The sequence below is a fragment of the Myxine glutinosa genome, chromosome 9, assembly GCF_964187855.1.
Source record: "Myxine glutinosa chromosome 9, kmMyxGlut1.1, whole genome shotgun sequence".
NCBI lineage: Eukaryota > Metazoa > Chordata > Myxini > Myxiniformes > Myxinidae > Myxine > Myxine glutinosa.
The window spans coordinates 11,334,003-11,361,914 of NC_136269.1; the positions used below are offsets into that span (position 1 = coordinate 11,334,003).

The 27,912-nt window shown below is 43.5% G+C and overlaps 1 protein-coding gene across 1 annotated transcript in view; it reads right to left on the reverse strand.

Moving 5' to 3' along the window:
* Positions 1-11,362: 11,362 nt before the first annotated feature.
* HHIPL2 (HHIP like 2) overlaps positions 11,363-27,912 on the reverse strand; it is a 59,298-nt gene continuing 42,748 nt past the window's right edge. Inside the window, exons 4-9 of the mRNA XM_068129585.2 lie at positions 26,681-27,009; positions 26,442-26,568; positions 23,347-23,507; positions 19,031-19,112; positions 18,550-18,632; positions 11,363-11,974 (exon numbers count right to left, since the gene is read on the reverse strand). Coding sequence (XP_067985686.2) covers positions 11,625-11,974; positions 18,550-18,632; positions 19,031-19,112; positions 23,347-23,507; positions 26,442-26,568; positions 26,681-27,009 — 1,132 coding nt within the window. The 3' untranslated portion in view covers positions 11,363-11,624. The remainder of the gene's footprint in view (positions 11,975-18,549; positions 18,633-19,030; positions 19,113-23,346; positions 23,508-26,441; positions 26,569-26,680; positions 27,010-27,912) is intronic.

Below are 27,912 nucleotides of genomic sequence, written 5' to 3' on the forward strand. Positions count from 1 at the left end.
GGCCTCGCCCTTGACGAGGAGCCGACAGGGAGCCCCTGTTTGGTAACCCCGTCGAGCACATGTCCGATGGCGGCTCGTTGGGAAGGCCTGGTGTCTTCCCACCACTCCTACCAAGCCGGAGTGAGGACGCGCACTCCCTGCGCTCGTTGTTGTTGTTGTTGTTGTTGTTGAAGAGAACTGTGAGGAAGAGCTGTGGGGAGGTATTGGGAGGTCCTAAACTTCCTAACGGTGCCATACAATCACATTCTGGTGCAACGAAGGGTCAGAATTAATGGAAACGAATCCTTACCTGACATAGACTAAGAATAACTCGCAAGATGTCCTATAGTTGTCTACCTGAGATGCGGTGGACCTGGATGCGACATTTAATGGGGGAAATAGGGGGAGGTCGGGTCTACAGAGTGTTGTTTACAGAAAATGGGACTAGGGAATGGGGGATTGGGGAGAGTTGGGAAGTATTGAGGAAATAGGGGAATATTTACAAGCGGATATGGATGGATGCAAATCCCATATCCGCAACAATATATATATATATATATATATATATATATATATATATATATTGTTACGTGCTCCTCCCCAAACCCCGGTAACGTTGTACCTCCGAGCCTTGAGAGGAGTCACGGCAGAGAGAAGTGTTATTCTGTGTGTCAAAGATCAATGGTGAAACCACACCAATTGTTACAAACAAATAAGTATTGTATTAAGGTCACACAAGAATAACAGTACAATAACAATAGTAATCAATTGTACAACCAATATATCATTCCTATGATGGTGCCATCAGTTTCGTACAATATAACTCACTGTGCTCCAAGTGAGCGAAAATAACATTCCCAATGTCTCTGTCCCAGCTTCAAACCAAAGTCGATCCACGCTCTATTGATCGTCAGAACGATGTTGTATCGAGACAAGAATCCCGCTCGGTTGACAGTCACACTGCCAAAGATAGGCAAAAGTGTCCTCAAGAGGCGGCTGGGAAATCACACCTTCGGGTATGGATGTTCAGCGGCTCCCAATCGGCGAACCGCAATTTCCCACTCAATATCCACGTTACACACACACACACCAGGTTAACGGCTGGATGTGTTGAAATGGTTGAAGCGAAGGGAAAAACCTGGAGCGATTCGAAAATCAGGCGCAATGTAAAATGGCCAACAGTCCATTCTCGAGACGTAACGGCACTCTCATGATTCTCTTCGGAATCAACCGCAAAACCTGTCACACAGGTTTTTCTGTCACAGCGATAACAACTCTGTCGCAGGAATCCCTTTCCCAGGAAACCCCAAAGTTCGCTAGTGACCTCCGTTCGCCAGCGTTTGCTCCAGACCTCCAAACAGCTCGGCTCTTTCTCCGACCTCACTCGCTCCGCCTCTTTCTCCTCTCCTTCTTCCTCCTCTTCTTCGTCCGGTTTCCGATCCGGTTTCCGGTTTCTTTTTAAAACACTAACTTTTTTTACCTTTTGAAAACAGTAATCTCTATTTCACTTAAATGATAACAATAATAGTACATGGAACCAAAAATGTTTACAGTGGATGAGAACCACAACAACGGAAGTGACGAATCCGTAACACTTCCCCCCCTCAAAAAAGAAAGTTGGAACATAGTGAAAACTTTCTTTGCATGCAAAAATTCTTTTAACAAACAAAAGTAAAACTCACCCCCAAATGATCAATTCACGTGAGCAACAATAATTAATATTCCCCAAAATAAAGCAACAAAACTTCCAAACAACCTGCAGGAATTTTCAAAGTTAGGTCACTCTGGATAAAGCATCAGCAACGACATTGTCCCTGCCCTTTACATGCTCAATTTCCAAGTTGAACTCCTGCAAAGCCAAACTCCATCTCATCAACCTCTGATTTTTATTTTTCATTTTTTGAATGAAGGTTAAGGGGTTGTGATCAGTGAAGACTTTTATAATAATAATAATAATAATGCATTTATTTTATATAGCGTTTTTTAGGGAGCCCAAAGACGCTTTGACAGAATGCAAAACATAATGCATAGCAAAACATAAAAACAATTGCAAAAAACAAGAATCAATAGGGAAATATTCAAAGCAAAAAGGAGGGAGAAGGAGAAGAGATAGTCAGGGGTTAAATGCTGTGGGTTAAATGTTGAATGCAGTGTTGAACATGTGGGTCTTGAGTGATGTTTTGAATGTGGTGAGTGAGGAGGAGTCTCTGATGGTGTGAGGTAGTGAGTTCCAGAGGGTGGGAGCAGCGATGGAGAAGGCCCTGTCCCCCCAGGATCTGAATTTGGTCCGGATGGGGGGGGGGTCAGGAGGTTGGTACCAGCAGAGCGGAGGTTGCGGTTGGGAGTGTGTCTGGAGAGGAGGTCAGCCAGGTAGGATGGGGCCAGGTTATGGGGGGCTTTGTAGGTCAAGAGGAGGATTTTGTACTGGATTCTCTGGGAGATGGGAAGCCAGTGAAGCTTGTAAAGGACGGGGGTGATGTGGTCACGGGTCCGGGAATGGGTGAGTAGACGGGCAGCGGAGTTCTGAATGTATTGGAGTTTATTGGTGATTATTGAGGGTGAACCATAGAGGAGGCTATTGCAGTAGTCCAGACGGGAGGTGATGAAGGCGTGGATGAGGGTTTCTGCAGCCATGGAGGAGAGGGATGGACGGAGACGGGCGATGTTTTTCAGGTGAAAGAAGGCTGTCTTTGTGATCTGTTTAGTGTATTTGTCGAAGGAGAGGGTTTGGTCAAAGATGATGCCAAGATTCCGGATGTGAGGGGAGGTGGATACTGGGATACCGTCGATGTTGAGGGCAAAGTTATTGGTGGATTTTATGAGCGTTTTTGGGCCAATGATGATTATTTCAGATTTATCATAGTTAAGTTTGAGGAAGTTAATTTGAAGCCAGGATTTTATTTCAGTGATGCAGTTTGTCAGGATAGAGTGGGTGGCGGTGGAGATGGACTTGGTGGAGATGAAAAGCTGGATGTCATCGGCGAAGCAGTGGAATTGGAGACCATGATGGCGGATTAAGTGACCGAGGGGGGACAGGTAAAGGATGAAGAGGAGGGGACCAAGAACTGAACCTTGGGGGACACCTTGGGGGAGGGGAGCAGTGGGGGATTTGCAGTTATTGATGGAGATGAACTGGCGTCTGTCAGAGAGGTATGATTTAATCCAAGAGAGGGCAGTGCCAGTAACGTTAAAGGTGGTTTCAAGTCGGGTGAGGAGGATGGTGTGATCGATGGTGTCAAAGGCGGCGCTGAGGTCGAGGAGGATGAGAATGTTGAGGTTGCCAGCATCAGAGGAGAGGAGAAGGTCGTTGGTGATTTTGAGCAGAGCAGTTTCAGTACTGTGGTTGGAGTGGAATCTGGATTGGAATGTTTCATACAGGTTATTGGCAGAGAGGTGATGTTTGAGTTGAGCGGGTACAGCGCGTTCCAAAACTTTCGACAGAAAGGGTAGGTTGGAGATGGGTCTGAAGTTGTTTAGGGTGTCAGGGTTTAGTCCAGGTTTTTTCAGAATGGGGGTAACAGCAGCAATTTTGAGGGATGGTGGGACGATGCCTGTAGACAGGGAGGAGTTTATTGTTGCAATGATAAGTGGAGAGAGAGCAGGAAGGGAGGCCTTGACAAAGCTGGAGGGGATGGGGTCCAAGAGTGCAGGTGGCAGTTTTCATTCCTATGAGGAGTTCAGAGAGGTCAGTCGGGGAGATTGGGGAGAATTGAGACAGGGGATGGCAGGATAAGTGTGGGGGGGGGGGGCAGGTGGTTTGAGGGGGAGCGGGTGCGGCGGTGGTCAAGCTGTTGTAGATGTTTTCAACTTTGTGTTGGAAGAATGAAAGGAAGGAGATGCAGTTGTCTACTGTGAATGACTGGGTGGTGGTGTTCAGGGGGCTGAGGAGTTTGTTTATTGTAGAGAAGAGTGCTTTTGGGTTTCCGGAGCCAGAGTGGATAATTTGAGAGTAGTAGGCGGAGCGGGCGTGGGAGAGGGCATCTTTGTAGTGTTGTAGGTGGTCCTTGTAGGCTTGGTAGTGAATTGTGAGACCTGTTTTATTGCGGAGTCTTTCAAGTTGGCGAGTACGAGTTTTCATCAGGCGGAGTTCAGGGGTAAACCAGGGAGCAGAATGGGTGAAAGAAACTGTTTTGGTTTTTATAGGCGCAAGTTGGTCAAGGCAGGAGGAGAGAGTGTGGTTGTAGTAGTCAGTGAGATCAGAAGGGTTGTGGAGGTCAACGAAGGGAGAAGTGGACATTTTTTCAGAGAGGGTGGATGAGAATGAGGTAGGTGAAAGAGCGTTTAGCTTACGGAAGTTGATAGTGCGATAATGCCTTGGTGTTGGGGTGGGGATGTTGATGGTCATAGTGATGGCGAAGTGGTCAGAGAGGGTGAGGTCGGAGCCAGAGAGATGGTGCAAGATTAATCCAGTAGAGCAGACAAGGTCCAAAATGTGACCACGGTTATGGGTAGGAAAGTTGACATGTTGTGTGAGGTTAAAGCAGGTGAGTAAATCAGTGAAGTCAGTGGTTATCGTGGAGTCAGTGGAGTCCATGTGGATATTGAAATCACCAAGGAGGAGGATTGAGGGGGAGAGGGAACATAGCTGGGTCAGAAAGTAGGAGAAGTCAGACAGGAATGATGGGTGTGGTTTGGGAGGGCGGTAGACAACAGCCATGACTGACTGTGTGTGACCAGAGAGTTTAAAAGCCAGGTGTTCAAATGATGGAGCAGATGCGATGGAGATGAGGCTGGTCCTGATGTCTTGTCGGTGAATAACGGCAATTCCACCACCTCGGCCCTCCGAGCGTGGTTTATTGATGTAGGAATATCCATTGGGTGTGGTGAGGTTGAGTGCGAAGTAGTCCAGTGGTTGTTGCCAGGTTTCAGTGAGACAGAGAAAGGAAAGGTAGTAGTTCCTAGATACACCTCATAATGCTGAAGCGCTAGCAGGAGGGCAAGGGTCTCTTTTTCCACGGTGGCATAATTTGCCTGGTGTTTGTTAAACTTTTTGGAATAGTAGCACACCGGGTGATCCACTCCATCCTCATCTTCCGGTAATAGAACTGCCCCAGCCCCCACATCACTTGCATCAATGGCCAACTTGAAAGGTGCTTGAAAATCCGGGGCTGTTAGGACAGGAGAGCTCATGAATATTGCTTTGACGTGGGCAAAGGCAGCCTGACATTTGTCATCCCAAACAAACTTGGTCTCTTTCCTTAGCAAATTCGTTAAAGGGGCTACCACATCAGAAAAAATTCCTGCAGAACCGCCGGTACCAACCAGCCATACCCAAGAATCTCAAAAGCTCCTTCTTCCCTTTTGGAACTTGGAAGCGATCAATGGCTTCTATCTTGGCTGTCACCGGTTGCACCTGACCCTGACCTACTACATGGCCTAGGAACACCACCTGTGCTTTTACAAACTCACTCTTAGATAAGTTGATGGTCAACCCTGCCTTGGTCAATTTCTTGAAAAATGCATGAATTTGTTTAATATGATCTTCCATGGTCATGGTGTGGATGATGACATCATCCAGATAAGCCTCCACCCCCTCAAGGTCTGCAATAAGCTTATTAATCAGCTGTTTAAATGTAGCAGGCCCGTTTTTCAATCCAAAGGGAAGAACCTTGTACTGATACAACCCATTTGGTGTGACTAAAGCCGAGATTTCCTTGGCTCTATCAGTAAGAGGCATCTGCCAATACCCTTTCAGCAAGTCAAACTTCGTTACAAATTTAGCTGGGCCTATCAATACAGTCATCAATCCTCGGGATGGGATATGAGTCGGTCTTGGTCACTGCATTAACCCGTTTTAAATCCGTACAACAGCGAAAACTGCCATCGGGTTTTGGAACCAACACACATGGTGAGCTCCATTCACTGCTGCTTGGTTCGATGATGTCATTCTCCAACATATGCTGAACTTCCTTCTGAAGATACTCCATCTTCACAGGGTTCATCCGATAGGGGTGTTGCTTCACAGGAGTGGCTTCCCCCACCTCAATATCATGATATACCAGGTCAGTATGACTAGGTACATCTGTGAACAAATGTGCAAACTCAAAAATTAGGCTGGATAGTTGTCCTTGCTGTTCCCTCGTCAAATGACCTAATTTCTCATCTAAATGACTCAACACTTCCGTGTTCGTCAATCTGGGACAAGCCTGGTCATCCAAGTTATCAAACTTCACACCGGCCTCAACCTCTGGATTCTCTTGCACCCCGACTACAGGCACGACAGGTGAGACCGGAACCATTTCTTCCACAGGCTTCCTCTCATAATATTTCTTCAGTCGGTTGACATGACACAGCTGCCGCTTTTTCCGTCGGTCGGGAGTTGTCACCACGTAATCTGTTTCATTAACCCTCCTTTCGATTGCATAGGGACCAAAATACCTCGCCTGGAGTGGCTGACCTGGAACAGGAAGCAACACTAACACTCGGTCCTCAGGACTGAACTTTCTTATCTGAGATTTCTTCTCATGTCTCCCTTTCATTTTATCCTGTGTCACTTTCAAGTTTCTTCTCGCAACTTCACAAGCCTTTGCCAATCTGTGCCTAACCGTTGACACATACTCTACCACTGTTGACTGTGACTCCTCCTGTAGCCACTGTTCTTTCACCAATTTCAATGGTCCTCGAACTGCGTGTCCAAACACAAGTTCAAAAGGACTGAATCCCAATGACTCCTGAACAGATTCCCTCGTAGCAAACAACAATAAGGGTATTCCTTCATCCCAATCCTTGTCACATTCAAAACAGTACATTCTGATCATATTCTTCAATGTCTGGCGAAACCTTTCCAAGGCCCCTTGGCTCTCGGGATGGTAAGTACTTGATCTTACTTGCTCCACTCCCAACAGGTGTACCACTTGCTGAAAAAGTGTTGACTTGAAATTGGAACCCTGTCGGGACTGGATGACCTTAGGTAGGCCAACCAAAGTGAAAAATTTAATCAAGGCCTTCACAATATAACAATAACTGCCGCAGTAATTTTTCTAAGAGGCACTGCCTCTGGGAACCTTGTGGAAGCGCACATGATGGTCAGCAAATATTGATGTCCAGCCGTAGTTTTAGGTAAAGGGCCTACACAGTCAATAATGACACGGCTGAATGGCTCTTCAGAAGCTGGAATTGGTTTAAAAGGTGCGGATGGGACTTTCTGATTAGGTTTTCCCACCAGCTGGCAAGAATGGCAAGATTTACAGAACTCCGCCACATCACGTCGCAATCCTGGCCAGAAAAAATGTACCAATATTCTGTCACATGTCTTGTTCACTCCAAGGTGCCTGGCCAAAGGTGTCTCATGCGCCAAACTCAATATCTCCTTCCGGTACGGCGGTGGCACCACAATTAGGTAATGAACGTTCCACTCATCGTTTGCTGGCACCTCCGGTGGTCTCCATTTTCTCATGAGTATTTCCCCTTTCATGAAGTAACCAACAGGTATCTTCATAGCCTCTTCCTCTGTGATGGCTTTATCAATCAAACTCCGGATCTACGAATCTCCGTGTTGTTCTTCAACAAGTCTCTTTCGGACCAGCACCTTTTGTTCAACCTCGTTCCCAGATGTCAACGACGGACACTCCATTTCCTCTTTTGTTCCAGATGCCACCTTTTCCTTAAGTTCCTTGATGTCACTCCCTTTCCTATTACCTCTTTCAGAATTTTCCTCCAATACCCCTAAGGAACCCAACTCCACATCGCCTTCCTTCTCCTTCTCTTCAGAGTGCTTCCTACCCATAGCACGAGTCTCTGCACAGGATGGAAAGATACCCGGAATCTCCTGCTCTAACTCTGCGGTGTTATTTTCCATACTGGGCTTTTCAACCAACATCGGATTACCAGAAACTCGACCACCGGCCAAATCATTCCCGATAATAAAAGATATTCCCTCTACAGGAAGAGTGGCTTGTAACCCCACAGTGACCGGTCCTGACAACAACTCAGACTCTAAATGGATGACGTGAAGAGGAGCTTTAACATAGCCACCAACCCCCTGTAAAAGAACACTTACACCAGTTGCCGTCTTCTCTGACAATGGCAAAATGCCCTCAAGCATCAAAGATTGATGTGCTCCTGTGTCCCTCAATACCCTAACAGGTCTCTGTTTCATTAAGTCTCCTTCCAGTGACACAAACCCCTCGGAAATAAAAGGTTTGTAACCCTCTTGGACAAGGTCGTTCTGTGGTGCCGTAACTTTGGCATGGGAACCTTCACAATGCACTGTCCTCCAAGGACGATTTCTCGCATTGGCCAATGCATTCGGAGTTGTACTAGTCTGACTCCGCTCCTGAATTTTCCTTTTCAGGGCATAACATTGGGACATCAAATGCCCAGGTTTCTTGCAAAAAGTGCAAGTAGGCCCGGAGGAAAAACTCGTGGTCTGCCTCGGGCCCTCCGGAAGATAAGTCTGTCTTGGAACTGTAGTCTTCTGACCACTAAAAGTCGCGGTATCAGATTTGTCGCCATAGTCCTCTCTAGGCCGCCTCCATGAAAATCTGTTCTCCGAACCTGATTTACCATAACTCCCCTGGCTAACTCTAGGCGGGAAATTAGGTTTGTGGAACCCCATCCTGTGTGTCAAGGCATAGTCATCTGCAACGGTTGCTGCCTCATACAACTCTGGTACTTTCTTTTCATCCAGATGTACTTTAATGTCCACGTGGACACACTGTTTGAATTCCACCACCAAAATCAATTGTCGTAACAGGTTGAAGTCTTTCCCAACCCCCTTCGAATCACACCACCGATCAAACATGGTTTCCTTCATTCTGGCAAACTCCACATGGGTCTCACTCTCCCTCTTCCTGGAATTCCTGAATTTTTGCCGGTAAGCTTCAGGGACCAATTCATAGGCTTTGAGAATGGCTTTCTTCACTATCTCATAATCTGCACATTGGTCAATCGGTAAAGCCGAATAGATATCTTGAGCTTTACCCACCAGAACACTTTGCACTAACATAGTCCAGGACCCCACAGGCCATTTTAGCATTTGAGCCACTTTCTCAAAATGTAAAAAGAACTTGGCTACGTCCTTTTCATTGAAGGGTGGAACCAGCCTCACATGCCTACCAACATCCCAAGAGTTCTCACTAGTTGTCGAACTAGCCGGCATGGATAATACTTCTCTCCGTTCTCCCAGTAATTCCAGCTCCTTGAGTTTAAGTTCCTTCTGATACTCCATGTCCCGTTCCTTTAACTCCCTTTCGGCTCCTTTCCTCTGCTCTTTCCTCTGCTCTTCTTTCTTCTTCAGCTCTCCTTTCCCGTGCTCTTCTCTGCTCTCCTCGAGTTCCTTTTCAGCTCTCCTTTCCTCTGCTCTTTCCTCTGCTCTTCTTTCCTCGAGTTCCTTTTCAGCTCTCCTTTCCTCAGCTCTTCTTTCCTCGAGTTCTCGTTCCTGTTCTGCTCTTTCCTTTGCTCTTCTTTCCTCGGCTTTCCATTCCAACACTTTTAACCTTTCCTGGCTCTGCAGTTGCATCTCCATTTTCCGGAGCTCTACATTTCCTTTTGTCCTCGGGTAACCAATCCAAGGCTACCTCTTCCCATGTTCCTTGTCCCACTAGAGACTCCACCACCAATGTCTGAATCTCTGCTTTCTTCATACTAACTCGGACATCCAAGTTAAAATATTTGGCCAATATCATGAGTTCCGATCTTTTTAACGCCTGGAACTGTGCTTCATTAGGGGACGCCGCAAACTTTTCTGCGTCAAACACCATGGTGACTATCAGTTAGCACCTGTTAACCTTCACACAAAAAAAATCCAATTTTTTGAAAAATTTGGGGATTTTGGGAATGTTAGGGAATTCTATCCCGGACGAGGCCCCAATTTCTGTTACGTGCTCCTCCCCAAACCCCGGTCACGGTGTACCTCTAAGCCTCGAGAGGCATCACGGCAGAAAGATGTGTTATTCTTTGTGTCAAAGATCAATGGTGAAACCACACCAATTGTTACCAACAAACAAGTATTGTATTAAGGTCACACAATAATAACAGTACAATAACAATAGTAATCAATTGTACAACCAATATATCATTCCTATGATGGTGCCATCAGTTTCGTACAATATAACTCACTGTGCTCCAAGTGAGCGAAAATAACATTCCCAATGTCTCTGTCTCAGCTTCAAACCAAAGTCGATCCACGCTCTAGTGATCGTCAGAACGATGTTGTATCGAGACCAGAATCCCGCTCGGTTGACATTCACACTGCCAAAGATAGGCAAAAGTGTCCTCAAGAGGCGGCTGGGAAATCACACCTTTGGGTATGGACGTTCAACGGCTCCCAATCGGCGAACCGCAATTTCCCATTCAAAATCCACGTTACACACACACACCAGGTTAACGGCTGGATGCGTTGAAATGGTTGAAGCGAGGGGAAAAACCTGGAGCGATGCAAAAATCAGGCGCGAGGTAAAATGGCCAACAGTCCGTTATCGAGACGTAACGGCACTCTAATGATTCTCTTCGGAATCAACCGCAAAACCTGTCACGCAGGTTTCTCTGTCACAGCGATAACAACTCTGTCGCAGGAATTCCCTTTCCCAGGAAACCCGAAAGTTTGCTAGTGACCTCCATTCGCCAGCGTTTGCTCCAGACCTCCAAACAGCTCGGCACCTTCTCCGACCTCACTCGCTCTGCCTCTTTTTCCTCTCCTTCTTCTTCCTCTTCTTCGTCCAGTTTCCGATCCGGTTTCCGGTTTCTTTTTAAAACACTAACTATTTTTACCTTTTGAAAACAGTAATCTCTGTTTCACTTAAACGATAACAATAATAGTACATGGAACCAAAAGTGTTTACAGTGGATGAGAACCACAACAACGGAAGTGACGAATCCATAACAATATATATATATATATATATATATATATATATATATATATATATATATATATATATATATATATATATATATATATATATATATGTATATATATAATATATATATATATATATATATGTGTGTGTGTGTGTGTGTGTGTATGCTATGTATATATTGCATATGTATATTATGTTTCATGCTATATTGTATGCATTCTATATTGATTATGACCGGAGTCGAAATTTTTCTATGTTCAACTTTTTGGGGTTCACCCTGATACAGTATATATTGTTTTGTTATTTGTTATATTTACCACGAGCTAGTTATTCTCGCTGGAATATAATTTCACAAAGACGACACCGAGGAAACAAAAGTTATAATTTTGTAACAACGACAAAGAAAATATCTTGTATAAATCTCACGTTGAAAATATAAATAAATCAAATTGAAAAAAAAAAAAGGGTTAAACATCCCTTAGTGATTTAATCACACTCTGAATTGTCCACCTGATCCCGATTATTATTGTACTGTGGATTATTATTGTAATTATTATTGTGGATTATGAAAAACATGAACCATGTGGATTTTGATATTTTATTAAAAGTAATGATGATGTAAAGTCCATTAAATAAGAATGAACTTTATGGGAGGACCAAATGTCAATGGAACGTGGCCTTCGAAATCACACCTTGTCTGTACAACCACAATTAAAACTATTATTATACACTGGGAGGCAATTTAATAACAAAACATGATACTTAATAGCATTATAACATTAAAACGACTTCGCCTATTTACAGGGCTAGTTACAATCTGCCCATAAATGTACCATGAAATTTCACCTACATGATGGAGAGGAATAGGAACAGGTAGAGGAAGGGCGGCCTCACTGCAGAAAGCCCACATGCTTCGTTTATCACCGTCGTCTCCTGTTCATCCGTCCGGACATGCTTCTTGGACTTCTCATGATATTTTGTACTCGCATTTGAAGGCAGAGATGCTGGGGTAATCTTGATGTGGGATTTATTAGAAATGTTGGTATTTGTGGTGGCGAAAGGTGGACTCTGAGTTGACAATTTGCTCTCATTGTCATGAGTTCGCTTTGCTTCATCACGAGACTTCTTCTTCTTCAATACGGACTTGTTTTTTGTCTTTTCACGGCCTGCTTTGGTTTTGGTATCCAACACCAACTCTGCGCACACACACACAAAAACACGTTTCATACTGTTATACCAAACTGGGCCTAATGTAACAAGGAAATAAAAGGCAGGCACCCCTTACAAATTTATCCCATATTATATCCTACCCTGGACCTATAGGACTACCCACAATCCATACATTGAACAAATGACATCCGTGAAGATGTATTTGGGCTGACACTGCACAACCCGACCAAGGGGTTAGAGGTATAAGTGTATTTTCACGCGTGACGTCACAGAGTTGCACATTCTCCAATCACTCACACCTGCAAGCAAAATGGTGGAACCATCTGTTTTCAAACTTGGGCTCAGAATCTTCTATCATGAACAATTGACACAAATCTTTATTTATATTTACAATCCGCTTGTAGTCCCAAACAAACTTTATAGAGTCCTATATAATAAGTATAATGGAAAACCAGCAAAAAACAATTCTCAGAACATCAATAGAGCTTCACAAAATCATTCCTGATATAATTTGTGACAGACTCACTCCGTTTCTATTGGACTTTCAATTTCGTCTAGGTAATCCGGTTTTCTGTTTAAAAGCTTCTTCCGGTATTGAACCGTCAACTTTTAATGCCTTCTCACTTTCCGGTATTGAGCCAGCAACTTACTAATGCCTTCTGGATTTCCGGTATTGATCCAACAACTTACTAATGCCTTCTGGATTTCCGGTATTGATCCAACAACTTACTAATGCCTTCTGGATTTCCGGTATTGAGCCAACAACTTACTAATGCCTTCTGGCTTTCCGGTATTGAGCCAGCAACTTACTAATGCCTTCTGGCTTTCCGGTATTGAGGCAACAACTTACTAATGCCTTCTGGCTTTCCGGTATTGAGCCAACAACTTACTAATGCCTTCTCGCTTTCCGGTATTGAGCCAACAACTTACTAATGCCTTCTCGCTTTCCGGTATTGAGCCAACAACTTACTAATGCCTTCTCGCTTTCCGGTATTGAGCCAACAACTTACTAATGCCTTCTCGCTTTCCGATATTGAGCCAACAACTTACTAATGCCTTCTCGCTTTCCGGTATTGAGCCAACAACTTACTAATGCCTTCTCGCTTTCCGGTATTGAGCCAACAACTTACTAATGCCTTCTCGCTTTCCGGTATTGAGCCAACAACTTACTAATGCCTTCTGGCTTTCCGGTATTGAGCCAACAACTTACTAATGCCTTCTGGCTTTCCGGTATTGAGCCAACAACTTACTAATGCCTTCTCGCTTTCCGGTATTGAGCCAACAACTTACTAATGCCTTCTCGCTTTCCGGTATTGAGCCAACAACTTACTAATGCCTTCTCGCTTTCCGGTATTGAGCCAACAACTTACTAATGCCTTCTCGCTTTCCGATATTGAGCCAACAACTTACTAATTCCTTCTCGCTTTCCGGTATTGAGCCAACAACTTACTAATGCCTTCTCGCTTTCCGGTATTGAGCCAACAACTTACTAATGCCTTCTCGCTTTCCGGTATTGAGCCAACAACTTACTAATGCCTTCTGGCTTTCCGGTATTGAGCCAACAACTTACTAATGCCTTCTGGCTTTCCGGTATTGAGCCAACAACTTACTAATGCCTTCTCGCTTTCCGGTATTGAGCCAACAACTTACTAATGCCTTCTCGCTTTCCGGTATTGAGCCAACAACTTACTAATGCCTTCTCGCTTTCCGGTATTGAGCCAACAACTTACTAATGCCTTCTCACTTTCCGGTATTGAGCCAACAACTTACTAATGCCTTCTTGCTTTCCGGTATTGAGCCAACAACTTACTAATGCCTTCTGGCTTTCCGGTATTGAACCAATAACTTACTAATGCCTTCTCGCTTTCCGGCATTGAGCCAACAACTTACTAATGCCTTCTCGCTTTCCGGTATTGAGCCAACAACTTACTAATGCCTTCTCTCTTTTCGGTATTAAGCCAACAACTTACTAATGCCTTCTGGCTTTCCGGTATTGAGCCAACGACTTACTAATGCCTTCTGGCTTTCCGGTATTGAGCCAACAACTTACGAATGCCTTCTGGCTTTCCGGTATTGATCCAACAACTTACTAATGCCTTCTGGCTTTCCGGTATTGATCCAACAACTTACTAATGCCTTCTGGATTTCCGGTATTGATCCAACAACTTACTAATGCCTTCTAGATTTCCGGTATTGATCCAACAACTTACTAATGCCTTCTGGCTTTCCGGTATTGATCCAACAACTTACTAATGCCTTCTGGCTTTCCGGTATTGATCCAACAACTTACTAATGCCTTCTGGATTTCCGGTATTGATCCAGCAACTTACTAATGCCTTCTCACTTTCCGGTATTGAGCCAACAACTTACTAATGCCTTCTCGCTTTCTGGTATTGAGCCAACAACTTACTAATGCCTTCTGGCTTTCCGGTATTGAGCCAACAACTTACTAATGCCTTCTGGCTTTCCGGTATTGAACCAATAACTTACTAATGCCTTCTCGCTTTCCGGCATTGAGCCAACAACTTACTAATGCCTTCTCTCTTTTCGGTATTGAGCCAACAACTTACTAATGCCTTCTGGCTTTCCGGTATTGAGCCAACGACTTACTAATGCCTTCTCGCTTTCCGGTATTGAGCCAACAACTTACTAATGCCTTCTGGCTTTCCGGTATTGAGCCAACAACTTACGAATGCCTTCTCACTTTCCGGTATTGAACCGTCAACTTAATAATGCCTTCTCGCTTTCCGATATTGAGTCAACAACTTACTAATGCCTTCTCACTTTCCGGTATTGAGCCAACAACTTATTAATGCCTTCTCGCTTTCCGGTATTGAACCGTCAACTTACTCATGCCTTCTCACTTTCCGGTATTCAGCCGGCGACTCACTAATGCCTTCTCGCTTTCCAGTATTGAACCATTAACTTACTAATGCCTTCTCACTTTCCGGTATTCAGCCGGTGCCTCACTAATGCCTTCTCACTTTCCGGTATTGAACCATAAGCTTACTAATGCCTTCTCACTTTCTGGTATTGAGCCAACAAAACTTACTAATGTCTTCTCACTTTCCGCTATTGAGCCAACAACTTACTAATGCCTTCTGGCTTTCTGGTATTGAGCCAGCAAATTACTAATGCCTTCTCACTTTCCGGTATTGAGCCAACAACTTATTAATGCCTTCTCACTTTCCGGTATTGAGCCAACAACTTACTAATGCCTTCTCACATTCCGGTATTGAGCCAACAACTTACTAATGCCTTCTCGCTTTCCGGTATTGAGCCAACAACTTACTAATGCCTTCTGGCTTTCCGGTATTGGGGCAACAACTTACTAATGCCTTCTCACTTTCCGGTATTGAGCCAACAACTTACTAATGCCTTCTCACTTTCCGGTTTTGAGCCAACAACTTACTAATGCCTTCTCACTTTCCTGTATTGAGCCAACAACTTACTAATGCCTTCTCGCTTTCCGTTAATGAGCCAACAACTTACTAATGCCTTCTGGCTTTCCGGTATTGAGCCAACGACTTACTAATGCCTTCTCTCTTTCCGGTATTGGACCGTCAACTTACTAATGCCTCGTCACTTTTCGGTATTGAACCGTCAACTTACTAATGCATTCTGGCTTTCCGGTATTGAGCTAACAACTTACTAATGCCTTCTCGCTTAAAGGTATTGAGCCAACAACTTACTAATGCCTTCTCGCTTTCCGGTATTGAGCCAACAACTTACTAATGCCTTCTCTCTTTCCGGTATTGAGCCAACAACTTACTAATGCCTTCTGTCTTTCAGGTATTGAGCCAACGACTTACTAATGCCTTCTCGCTTTCCGGTATTGAGCCAACAACTTACTAATGCCTTCTGGCTTTCCGGTATTGAGCCAACGACTTACTAATGCCTTCTCTCTTTCCGGTATTGGACTGTCAACTTACTAATGCCTTCTTACTTTCCGGTATTGAACCGTCAACTTAATAATGCCTTCTGGCTTTCCGGTATTTATCCAACAACTTACTAATGCCTTCTCACTTTCCGGTATTCAGCTGGTGCCTCACTAATGCCTTCTCACTTTCCGGTATTGAACTGTTCACTTACTGATGCCTTTTCGCTTTCCGGTATTCAGCCGGTGCCTCACTAATGCCTTCTCACTTTCCGGTATTGAACCGTTATCTTACTAATGCCTTCTCACTTTCCGGTATTCAGCCGGTGCCTCACTAATGCCTTCTCGCTACAAATTTTTAAAAACGTGTTACGTGCTCCTCCCCAACCCGGTGTACCTCCGAGCCTCGAAAGGAGTCACGGCAGAAAGATGTGCTATTATGTGTGTGTCCCAATGACCAATGGTAGAACCACACCAAGCAATTGATACAAAACCAATTATTGTATTCAAACTCACACAATAATAACACTTAACTCAAGTACAAGGAAACTCTCACTTGCACATCATAAACCATACAATTCATATGATGGTACCACCAATATTTCCTTTATCAATAACTCACAGTACTCCAACGTGAGCGAACTGTAACGTTCCCCAAAGTCACGGTGTCATGACACCAGGCCAAAGTCGATCCCCGCTTGGGCGATCACACGAAAAGGTCGTACTGAGACCTGAACCCAGATCGGTCGACAGTCAAAGCTGCAGAAGAGCCGCTTGGTGAGAGGTCGGGCCGAAGTCGATCCGGTAATGGTTCACCAAAAAGGTGAATGGAAACTCACACCTTCTGTTCACCCGACAATGAAGCTGACATGAACAATCAGCGGTTCCCAGGCTGAGGTCGCTCCGGGAAAACCCATGACACACACGTGGAACCGGGGAAGGGCTGGTGTGAGGTGAAATGGCGGACCAGCCGATAATGGAGGCGTCCGGTTGCTCTCCAATGATGATTCACTCTCGGAACCAAAACCCATCACGCAGGTTTATTTGCAACAGCAATAACGACTCTGTCACGGGAATCCCTTTCCCGGGGAAACGAACATTCGCTCACGACCAATGTACACAAGGTCTGCTCGCCACCACGAAGCAGATCGGCCTTTCTTCTCCGATATCTCTCGATCCTATCGCCCGCCTCTTCTTCCTCTTCTTCCTCTTCTTTCGGTTTCTTCTTCACCCATTTCGTTTTTCTTCTGAAACACTATTTTTACCTTTGAAGACAGTTACCTCCATTTCACACCGAAACCGGAACAGTTGTAGTACCTGGAACTAAAAATGCTTCAAGTAGATGAAAACCACAAAGACGGAAGTGACGAATCCGTCACAAACATCATCACGTCTACTTGACCATAATTGCCACTGTACATTTTCATTGGACAACAGCACCACCAAGTGTCTCGCGTGACGTGATGACATCAGCTTTATCACGTCAGTTAGGTTGTATCTTGTTAACCCAGTGTCTCTGGTTAATCGAGCTGCCTTCCATCCCTCTCATTACAGGACAAGAGGCAACGTAAACATGGCAACAAGGCTAGCCTGCACGCTCGAGGGTATCCAGGTGTCCAGGTCCAGGGAATAAATGAGCCCATTGCACATGCAGGCTTATTCCACGTTAAGGCAGGCAAGGTATCCACATAAACAGGCATAAAATGATTTATTATGATACCTGATATATTTCTGCTGCAGTTGCCTTATTTGTTTCCTTTTCTCAATTCACTGCTGAGTGCTGGGCTTTTTTATGGAATTGTGTACACCACACAAAAAGCCAAAGGCCACTCAAAGGTGTGGACTACACAAAAAAAAGCATATTGTCATGTCCAAGATGTCTGTTAATACAGACTGCTGGAAGGATGCACCAAACTGGCTGTTACTCCCTCGGACTGTCGAATAATGGCGGACTCGCGCATGCTCGGGATTGTGAGGGGTGACCCTAGAACCCTGGTTCCCATCAATCCGAATCATTGGAATCTCCCGCGATGAAGCTAACTCCGAGGGCCTTTCACTCACTCACCGCAGGCAGGTAGGTGGTCTTTCTGTCTTCTACCGACTCCTCTCCGGCCTTGCTCCCCCAGCTCTGTCTGTGCTTTGTCCCCCAGATATTCCTACAGGTCGCACAAGATCTGCCAGCAACCCTCTTATGGTGAAATTGCCAAAATCAAGACTCTCTGCTCACCTTCACTCCTTCATTTCTCTTTTCTCCCGCCTCTGGAACAAACTCCCCCACTCCCTTCAATCCCACTCCTCCCTCCAGGTCTTTAAAACAGCTATTCACCACCATCTCTTATCTTCCCCCATCCAAAACCTTGATTTTTTTCTACCCCCGATAATTCACCCCAGATACACTTTTGTGAAATACCAACTTCTTTTCTGGAAGTCCTTGCAGTGTCCATGTGTTTTATAGTTCTCCCACCTCTCCCCAAGCCCTCTCCCTCCCACAGATCTCCCGATGTCCCTGCTCTCAAATGTTGTACAGGTGTGCTTCCCCTTCTCTCTCCCCATCTTGTCTCCCGCTCCCCTTTTTATATGTTTTATCTGTCCGTTTGTTTTTGTTTTTTTTGTTTGATTAATGTTATCTCTTTCACGAGCCTCGATCTTGTATGCAAAAAAAAAAAAAAAGTGAACGTGTGTGACTGTGTCGTGTCAAACTGTGCAACGTGGCATAGTTCATACCTTGCTTCTGCACAAATGGCACCAGCTTGCTCTTTATTGTGACAGGTTTTGGGATGAATTTACATTTTCCTGGAGCTGAGGCCCTGTAGTTAAAGGATGCAATATTATTATCTATTTCTTGGTACAATGGACTATAAAATAGTTACATTGATGGGAAGTTTGTGGTAAAATGCTCTTAAGTTTAATTTACCTCACACAAATAGGCACTACCACATTCAAAGGTAGCTTTTCCTCACATCATTAACATGTAATCAAAAAGTGTAATCAAAAAAGTTGGGGATGATGAATTTTTTTGGAAAATCAAATTTAGAATTAAGTAAGTCGTGTTTGGTGCCTAGCTGAAGGCCATTCAGGAAAGGTCAATGATGACTTTCCTTCGATATAATTGGTATATTCTTCGATCTGATGAAGAAAAAAATCTGAGCAGTTCTTTGTGCCCTTTGGCAAAAGGATTGAGGAAACAAATGAATTGTAGACAGACCTGGATGGATCTACTATACGGTAGATGGACGACGTTGGAGAAATTGTGCTGGGTAGGCCTGAAGCCATAAAATAGACTTCACCTGCAAGAGAAAGGTGCGAATTAAAAAAATAAAAACTCTGAAAACAAGTCATTTATGTTCTTATACATAGATTCCCTCATTCCTTTGATAGTGGAGTATTTCCTCTTATTAGTAGTAGTATTCCTTTCTATTACTGTACTATGACTATATTTCTTAGTGGTATTTCCTCTTATTCCGAACAAATAAATCTCACCAAAACAAACTCGATAAGATTGATGTAAAAAAAAATCTATTTCTTCAATAAAACAAAATAAAAAGGGAAAAGACAGAGAACCGAAAAAGAGAGATAGCAAGTTTTGAAATATGTTCGGCCAAAGTGAATGAAAAGCGCTCGTTAATCTCGTAGGGGACCAATGTGCCGATCCCGGAGATCATCACTTTGGCTCCCACAAGACTTCTTGAATATGCAACACCCAGCTGTGGGTAGCATCATTTGATCGGAGTATGCTCGTGCCACCAATGCAATGCCCCCTGTAGGTTTTGGCAGAAATTTGTAATTTGTTCATTCTGACAGTGAAAGCTCGCCTGATCTTCGCAAACGACACTGTGGGATCTTTAACTTCCACCCACTGAAGCTGGCAGATGGGATGCCCAGCTTAATGTCCATCCGAACGACGGCGCACCCATTGATGCCTCGCCCCGTGACCCCCCCATTTTTATTGAAATAAATTTCACTCTTTGTACTCGTATTCATATTATTGTTCATTATCAACTAACTCGTAATTATTTTATCCATGTATCTGGTGCATATGGGGAAGATTGAAATATCCACATAAAAACTTATATATATCATTATTTTATTGAAAATTTCCTCATGTACAAATGTAAAAAAAACATGATGCTTTTATTACGCTGCCTGGCACCGCGCCACCACAGTCGGACACAACGCCAATATGGTAATTGCCCACTGTTAATACTACACTACTACAGCGATGATTGAAGAAGGAAAAGGCCTTGAAATTGAAATGTGAAATTGAAATAAATTTTAAAAAATGAAAAAATTTGCATTTTTAGAATTTTTGAAATTTAAAAAAATTGAAATTTTTAGAAAAAAAATTGAAATTGAAATTTGAAAAATGAAATTGAAAGGAAATTTAAACAAAGTCTGTACAACATTTCTAGTATATCAGATAGTAAATGTTATAATACCGAATATATTTCTTAGGTATAACATGCAAAAACCTCAAATTATGGAGCTATTTACTTTGTGGCCTCTCACCCTGTGTCAACAAATCCATTTTTTGCAGTGTTACTCACAGGCGGCAGCACACATGGAGCTGTCGTGACGTTTGAAGGTCGTGGGGTATTGCAAGGTGGAGAACGTTGGTGTTCGTATAAATATCTAGCTTAATGTATCAATCTTTGAATATTTAAGAATATTTATTATTAAGATTATAAGAATATTATAATTTAATAGATTATATAATTATATAATATAATTTTATATAATTACTAGCAGAAGTACCCGGCATTGCCGGGCGGGGGAGGGGAGGGGAGGGAAACGGGGGGGAGGGGAGAAGAGGGGGGGAGGGGAGAAGAGGGGGAGGGGGAGAGGGAGAGGATAGAGAGGGGGAGGGGGAGAGGATATATAGATATTATATAATTATATAATTATAAATTATAATAAATTATATAAATTATATAATTTTTTTATTTATATAATTATATAATTTTTATATAATTATAAATTTAATAAATTATATAATTTAATTTAATAGAATATTATAATAAGAATATTATAATTAAGATTAAGAATATAAGAAATAATTTAAGAATTTAAGAATTTAAGAATATTTAAGAATTTAAGAATAAGAATATTTAAGCCGAATTTGACATTAAAAATGTTTTTTTCACATGGCCTCATGCCCTTCTGTACCCACCGCACACCCCACCTCCCCCCCCCCCCAATTTGGGAACCACTGCTCTAGGTTATCCTACCAGCTCTCCCACAGGATTAACGAACGCTCACACAATAACAGCTCCTGCTTTTGCATTTGTCTAAACATGTCATGGGCTTCTCTTTAATCTGCCATTGTCAGACATGGGCAATGCTTTAAACCACACGATGATCGGCAAAACCCTCTTGTGTATTCAGCTGACACCATGGGGCACAGAAAAGGAGTTAAAAATCCATAAGCGATTTAGTACGACACATTTGTGAGCCAGGTCATGCATGTAACAAGTCAGCTTTCATACATGGTCACATTCTCATTCTATCCTCGAGATTCACTGGAGTTGCTGGGCTGGCAGGGTGGCCTCGAGGTACACACACTCGCTCTAAGCCGTCTATCCTGTGTACGAATCCCGACTCAGCTATAAACTGTCTTCCCGGTGCTTCACTGTGTGTGCCGCCCCTCGGATTGACGCTGAACTGGACGTCCCGTCTTCAGACATTAGTTGGTGGACGTTAAAGATGCCATGATGTCCTTCGTTTAGAGTAGGCGTGCTATCTGCGGCACAATGAATAAATTGCAACTTCCTGTCCTAACCCGCAGAGGGCACTGCAACCTTGTGCTTGGACACCAAAGAATGAGAAATTACTTCCTTCTGATCTATTCACTGCCAAGCACATCAATGTAATGAATTACCTTTGGCCAAACACTGTCCTGTGCTTTTTGTGTGAAGGAAGTAGGAAACAATGTCTAGAAAGATAATTTTGTTTTTTCTGTGAGTTTGCTTAACTAGGGCATGCCCGTACTATATCTATATCTAAAATTATATCCCCCCCCTCTATTTACATGAAATGGTTTGGTCCAAAACGAACGGCTTGCGAGTACGGTGACAATCCCCCCCCCCCCCTCTATTTACATGAAATGGTTTGGTCCAAAGCGAACGGCTTGCGAGTGCGGTGACAATCCCCCCCCCTCTATTTACATGAAATGGTTTGGTCCAAAGCGAACGGCTTGCGGAGTTTGGTAAAGAAATCGCCATCGCGTGCACAAAGGCGCAGGAAAGCGAAAGAATCGCAAATTAGTTTTAATTAGTTTTAAAACATAGTTTAACGCCCGAGCGAGTTTAACGCAATCGCAAATCGCATCGCAAAGCGAAAGAATCGCAAATTAGTTTTAATTAGTTTTAAAACATAGTTTAACGCCAACATAGCGCCAACATAGTTTGCCGACGGGAAATAAATGAATACGCTCTCAAATGTGCCATCCGAGGCAGAGTCTGTTCGCCACGTTCGGCACACGTGATAGCTCGCTGCTCTCTGATTGGTTGAATCGTTTTTTGGACATAGCTCGGTAACTACTTCTGCGATTAATTTAAAACCTTGAAAAGGCACATCCTCGGGTCCCCAGCAATATACCTGGCAAGTTTCAAGTATATCGGACCGGTAGTTGTCGAGAAACAGTGGTCACAGACAAACATACATACAAACATACAAACATACAAACATACACACAGAGATTGCTGGAATTATAGATAGATGAATGTGCTTTCCATTTTGGCATTTCAACGCACTTTTAGCTGCATTTTTTAATACTTTTTTGGGCTGATGATTAGATAACTATAATATAATATTCTTTCAATAATCAGTTGTGTAATAGCTCTAGCCCAGCATCATAATATTGAATTGACTGTATATGTTTTTGTTTTGTTGTTTTTTTTGGATACAGAATCGAGGCTCGTGGAAGAGCTAACATTTATCACACAAACAAATCAAACAGACAAACAAAGTATATGAAAAGGGGAGCGGTAGACAAGATGGGGAGAGAAGGGGAAGCACACAAACACAACATTTGAGAGCAGGGACATCGGGAGATCTGTGGGAGGGAGAGGGCTTGGGGGGAGGAGGCGTGGGAAGGGGGGGGGGGGGGAGAAGTATAAAATACAAGGACACTGCAAGGACTTCCGGGAAAGAAGTTGGCATTTCAAAAAAGTGGATTTGGGGTGAAATTAGCGGGGGTAGAAAAGATCAAGGTTTTGGATGGGGGAAGATAAGAGATGGTGGTGAACAGCTGTTTTAAAGACCTGGAGGGAGGAGTGGGATTGAAGAGAGTGAGGGATTTTGTTCCAGAGGCGGGAGAAAGGAGGAATGAAGGAATGAAGGTGAGCAGAGAGTCTTGATTTTGGCAGTTTAACCACAAAAAGGTTGCAGGCAGATCTTGTGCGACCTGTAGGAATATTTGGGGGACAGAGCACAGAGAGAGCTGGGTTGTTAGGGTGGGGTTAGGGTAGGGGTAGGGTTGGGTAGGGTTAGTTATAATTTGTTATAATTTGTATTTATTCTTACCAGCCTCATCCTCAGCAAATGAGATTATGTATTGATAGTGAGTGTTTATGAGTCCAGGAAACATGCAAGTCTGCCCTTGACCCATGCATATGTCCTGCTTGAGCCACCTTCCTGGAGGTTTTCCTTCACCTTTTCCTTCTTCTTTGAGAGCCATAAGCTGCCTGAGGCACAAGAGGTATTTATATTGCTGTGGAATGTTCATATTGTCAATTAGACATGGGAGTGTCCAAAAACAAGATTGTTTCAAGCAAAATGTACAGGTAGTTGACCAAAAAATGGAAACACCAACAGAATGTCACTTAATCTGGCGTGTCATGGATACGACACGTCATGGAGTCAACAAGGGTCTGGAACTGTTCTGCAGGAACGTTGCACCATTCTTCCAGAAGGAAGCCCTCCAATTCACATTGTTTTGATGGAGGCGGAAACCACCAGCTTAAGCGCCTCTCAGACAGTTCCGCAAATGCTCTATGGTATTGGGGTCTGATGACTTGGAGGGCCATATAATATGGGTAACTTCATGCTCTTGGTCCTGAAACCGCCCGTTGACAACACATGCTTTGTGGCCTTACTAAAAGACACCCATCGCAGAAGGCAAGAATTGCTGCGTCATGAGATGCAGATGATCGCTCAGGACGGTAATCCTCTAGATTCACTGTCAGGTCAGTCTTTTGGGACATGTAACCCAAAGCTACCTGCCCTAGCTCTTAGTACCCTGACTCGAGCAGCAACCCGCTTATATACACACGACGAGTGGACTGCCGAGAAGAGATCTGCATATGTCACGCACGCTCCGGTACATGTGGTGGTCCCATACATTGCATATATGTTGTATGGGCCGTGACCCTGGTGTTTCCATTTTTTGGTCCACTATCTGTACATTATGATGATAAACCTGCATGTGCAAAGCTTACAGCAGCTTTCCATGTTTGGCACATTTTGACTAGTACCCATAGCTATAAGTCACGTATGAGGGTTCAACCAATCAAAAAGTGAAAGCCTCATTCACATACTATGTTAGGACCCATCTACCATATAAAACACAATGTGTGTGTGTTTGTATGTTTGTGTCTGTGCTCCTTCATAAGGATAGGTTTTAAAGGCTTTGAGTAGTGCTTTAGGAGGGATTCGAGTGGGGGGGTTTAATGGGAAACGGTTAAAAGACCTAAAAGACTCTGAGGACCCAAAATACCCCAAGGACCCAAAAGCCCCTGAAGACCCAAAAGACCAGTGGACCCAGAAGGCCCCCAAAGGATTCTGCAAAGACCCAAAATACCCCCAAAGACCTTTAAATACCCTGAAATCTGAAAAGATCGAAAAGACCATGAAGACCGAAAAGACCCTGAAGACCCAAAGGACACAAAGAACCTTAATGACCGAAAAGACCCCAAATACCCAAAAGACCCCAAGATCCAAACAATCCAAAAGACCAAAAAGACCAGTGGACCCAGAAGGGTCCATCCGGACATCCGGACTATTCCACTATTCCGGACTATTCCACTATTCCGGACATCCGGACTATTACACTATTCCGGACTATTCCACGATTCCGGACTATTCCACGATTCCAGACATCCAGACTATTCCACTAAAGACCCTGAGGACACTGTGGACCCCAAAGACCCAAATTACCCCTAATTCCCAATATTCCCCGAATACCCTTAAACACCCCAAATATCCAGATCAAGGACCTAAAATACTCAAATGACTCAAAAGCCCTAGAGGGCACAAAATACCTCAAGGACACAGAAGACCCCAAGGATTCCGAAGACCCAAAAGAAGAGTAATTATGCCTATTACTTTTGAATTGTAGACGGTGGCTTGCAAACTGAGCCTCAAGGCTCAATGTACAGAAGCGGTATATTTTTAATCACATTAAATACAAGGCACAGGGAGGTGGAATTTGCTGCACGTGATGTGCAATGAGCGCAGAGTAAAACGAGTGTTTATTTACGTCTGTATGACGTCTAACAAATAAAAATGATATAAGCACCCCTGACACTAGGCCCAGACTTCAGACTTTGGCATGCTCACGCGGCTGTACCATCAAAAACTGTTCCAACCCGTCATTTTTGACGGGCTTTATACTAGTTATCCAAATAAAACATCCTATCTTGTAAATGTAATAAACTGTATATAAAATAACAAGGAGAAAAGACATAAAATGTCACAGCCGCCGTGGTTTTAGGAATTTTGCTGTACAGAGTTAAAGGGCGCCATTCTGCCATCTTTGGTCAGATTAAGAAACAAAATCTTCTGCATATGTATACTCTCATGTATTGTCTTTATGCTAAGTTTGAACAAAATTGGTCCATGCATTTTCAAGAAATGGTTGGGGACACGTTTAAGTAAGAAAATGACGCAAGTCGGCCATCTTGGATCTGATGTCCAAAGAAAAACGATGTACCTATGTAATCCATCATTCATTATCTGTGATCCAAGTTTGAACAATATCAGTAAATGCATGTCTGAGAAATGGTTGAGGAAGTGTCAACATTGTAGGTTTTTTTTTACAACTAAAATGGCCACCAGTCGGTCATCTTTGATCCCAAAACAAAATGATGTGCATATGTATACCATTATGTATTGTCTTTGTGCCAAGTAAGAACTAAATCGATCCATACATCTCCGAGATATGGTTGCGGACGGGCGGCCACCATCCAATGCCAAAGTCCCCTTTTCGGACTAAGTCCAACGAGGGCTGAAACAGATTTCACCCACACCATTTAATATACTTGTTAACCCGGAAGCAAATAGCATTCGCCATTGTTTTGTTTTACTTGATAAACTTTGACAGACACGGGCGATTACACCGTGAAACAAAATAAGTGATGAGTAGTGATGGAGAAAAACTCCAAAAAGGCAACAAATTAAAACTGGAAAGTTCTGCACAATACTAAAGAATAATTGCACAGTTCTTGTTTAATCCTGGATATCCGAACAAAGTAGTTTACAGTTTTCCTGACTGTAAACTGTGAACTTAAACGGACGATTATGTAAAGCATTCCATTTCATGAATACATTCATTTTTCCCAAAATAAGAAAAGGTCATGCGTGGCACACGTATGGGGTCACTGTCATGTTGTATGACTAACCCGCTCATGTAGTCCCCAAAGATGTACAATCCGTTGAGGTTTGGAGAGTGACATCCACGGTACACAAAACCACCAGTGACCGACTGTCCTGTGCTGTGGTTGTACGCAAATATGGGCAAAATGTCGTCTGCAAAATGGAGCCACCATGAGCCAAGCACAACACCAAGTATAATGATTCACAGAAGTTCACAATGTGTGAGGGACAGGTAGACAGGTATAGAGGTAGGGAGGCAGCTCACTCAGGCTTGTGTTGTGACATAGACCCCGATCGTAGCAGGCAAAACCCTCGCGTGCCCTCCATCCGTAGTTACCTCCACGCAACACAATGTCCACCTCCTCGTATCTGTTCTGTCCGACGTCTCCGCAGAAGAGGCGGCCACGGCCTGCACCTGAAGCTGGATCGCCTTTGTCGAACGAGCATCGCCACATGTTGCGCACTCCGTAGGCAAACACTTCGGGCCGAGCGGCTCTCTCGCCCACAAAGGGGTTTCCTAGAGGAATGCCATAGGGAAGACCCTGCCCACGGGCGTCCACATCCACACGAAGAACCTTACCAAGCAGGCTGGACCTGGTGAGGCATCAGGTGAAACAACAACAGACAACTCAAAATCATACCTTATTGGCTGTACGTTCATCAACGATAATAAAACATCAAATGTGCACAACATCTGGGTAGCCCCAAGAAAGTTTCATAATTAAGAGTGAACGTTCTGTTGGAGATCAAAACAAAGCATTTCAGATTCATATAAAAGGTTTACTCTTTCATCTCCTCTTCCTGCCAACTCTGGAGTGCCCCAAGGCAGCGTTCTAGGCCCTGTCCTATTCCTAATCCTCATCAATGAATGTCCTATTCCTAATCTTCATCAATGAATGTCCTATTTCTAATCTTCATCAATGAATGTCCTATTCCTAATCTTCATCAATGAATGTCCTATTCCTAATCTTCATCAATGAATGTCCTATTCCTAATCTTCATCAATGAATGTCCCATTCCTAATCTTCATCAATGAATGTCCTATTCCTAATCTTCATCAATGAATGTCCTATTCCTAATCTTAATCAATGAATGTCCTATTCCTAATCTTCATCAATGAATGTCCTATTCCTAATCTTCATCAATGAATGTCCTATTCCTAATCTCCGTCAATGAATGTCCTATTCCTAATCTTCATCAATGAATGTCCTATTCCTAATCTTCATCAATGAATGTCCTATTCCTAATCTTCATCAATGAATGTCCTATTCCTAATCTTCATCAATGAATGTCCTATTCCTAATCTTCATCAATGAATGTCCTATTCCTAATCTTCATCAATGAATGTCCTATTCCTAATTTCATCAATGAATGTCCTATTCCTAATCTTCATCAATGAATGTCCTATTCCTAATCTTCGTCAATGAATGTCCTATTCCTAATCTTCGTCAACGAATGTCCTATTCCTAATCTTCATCAATGAATGTCCTATTCCTA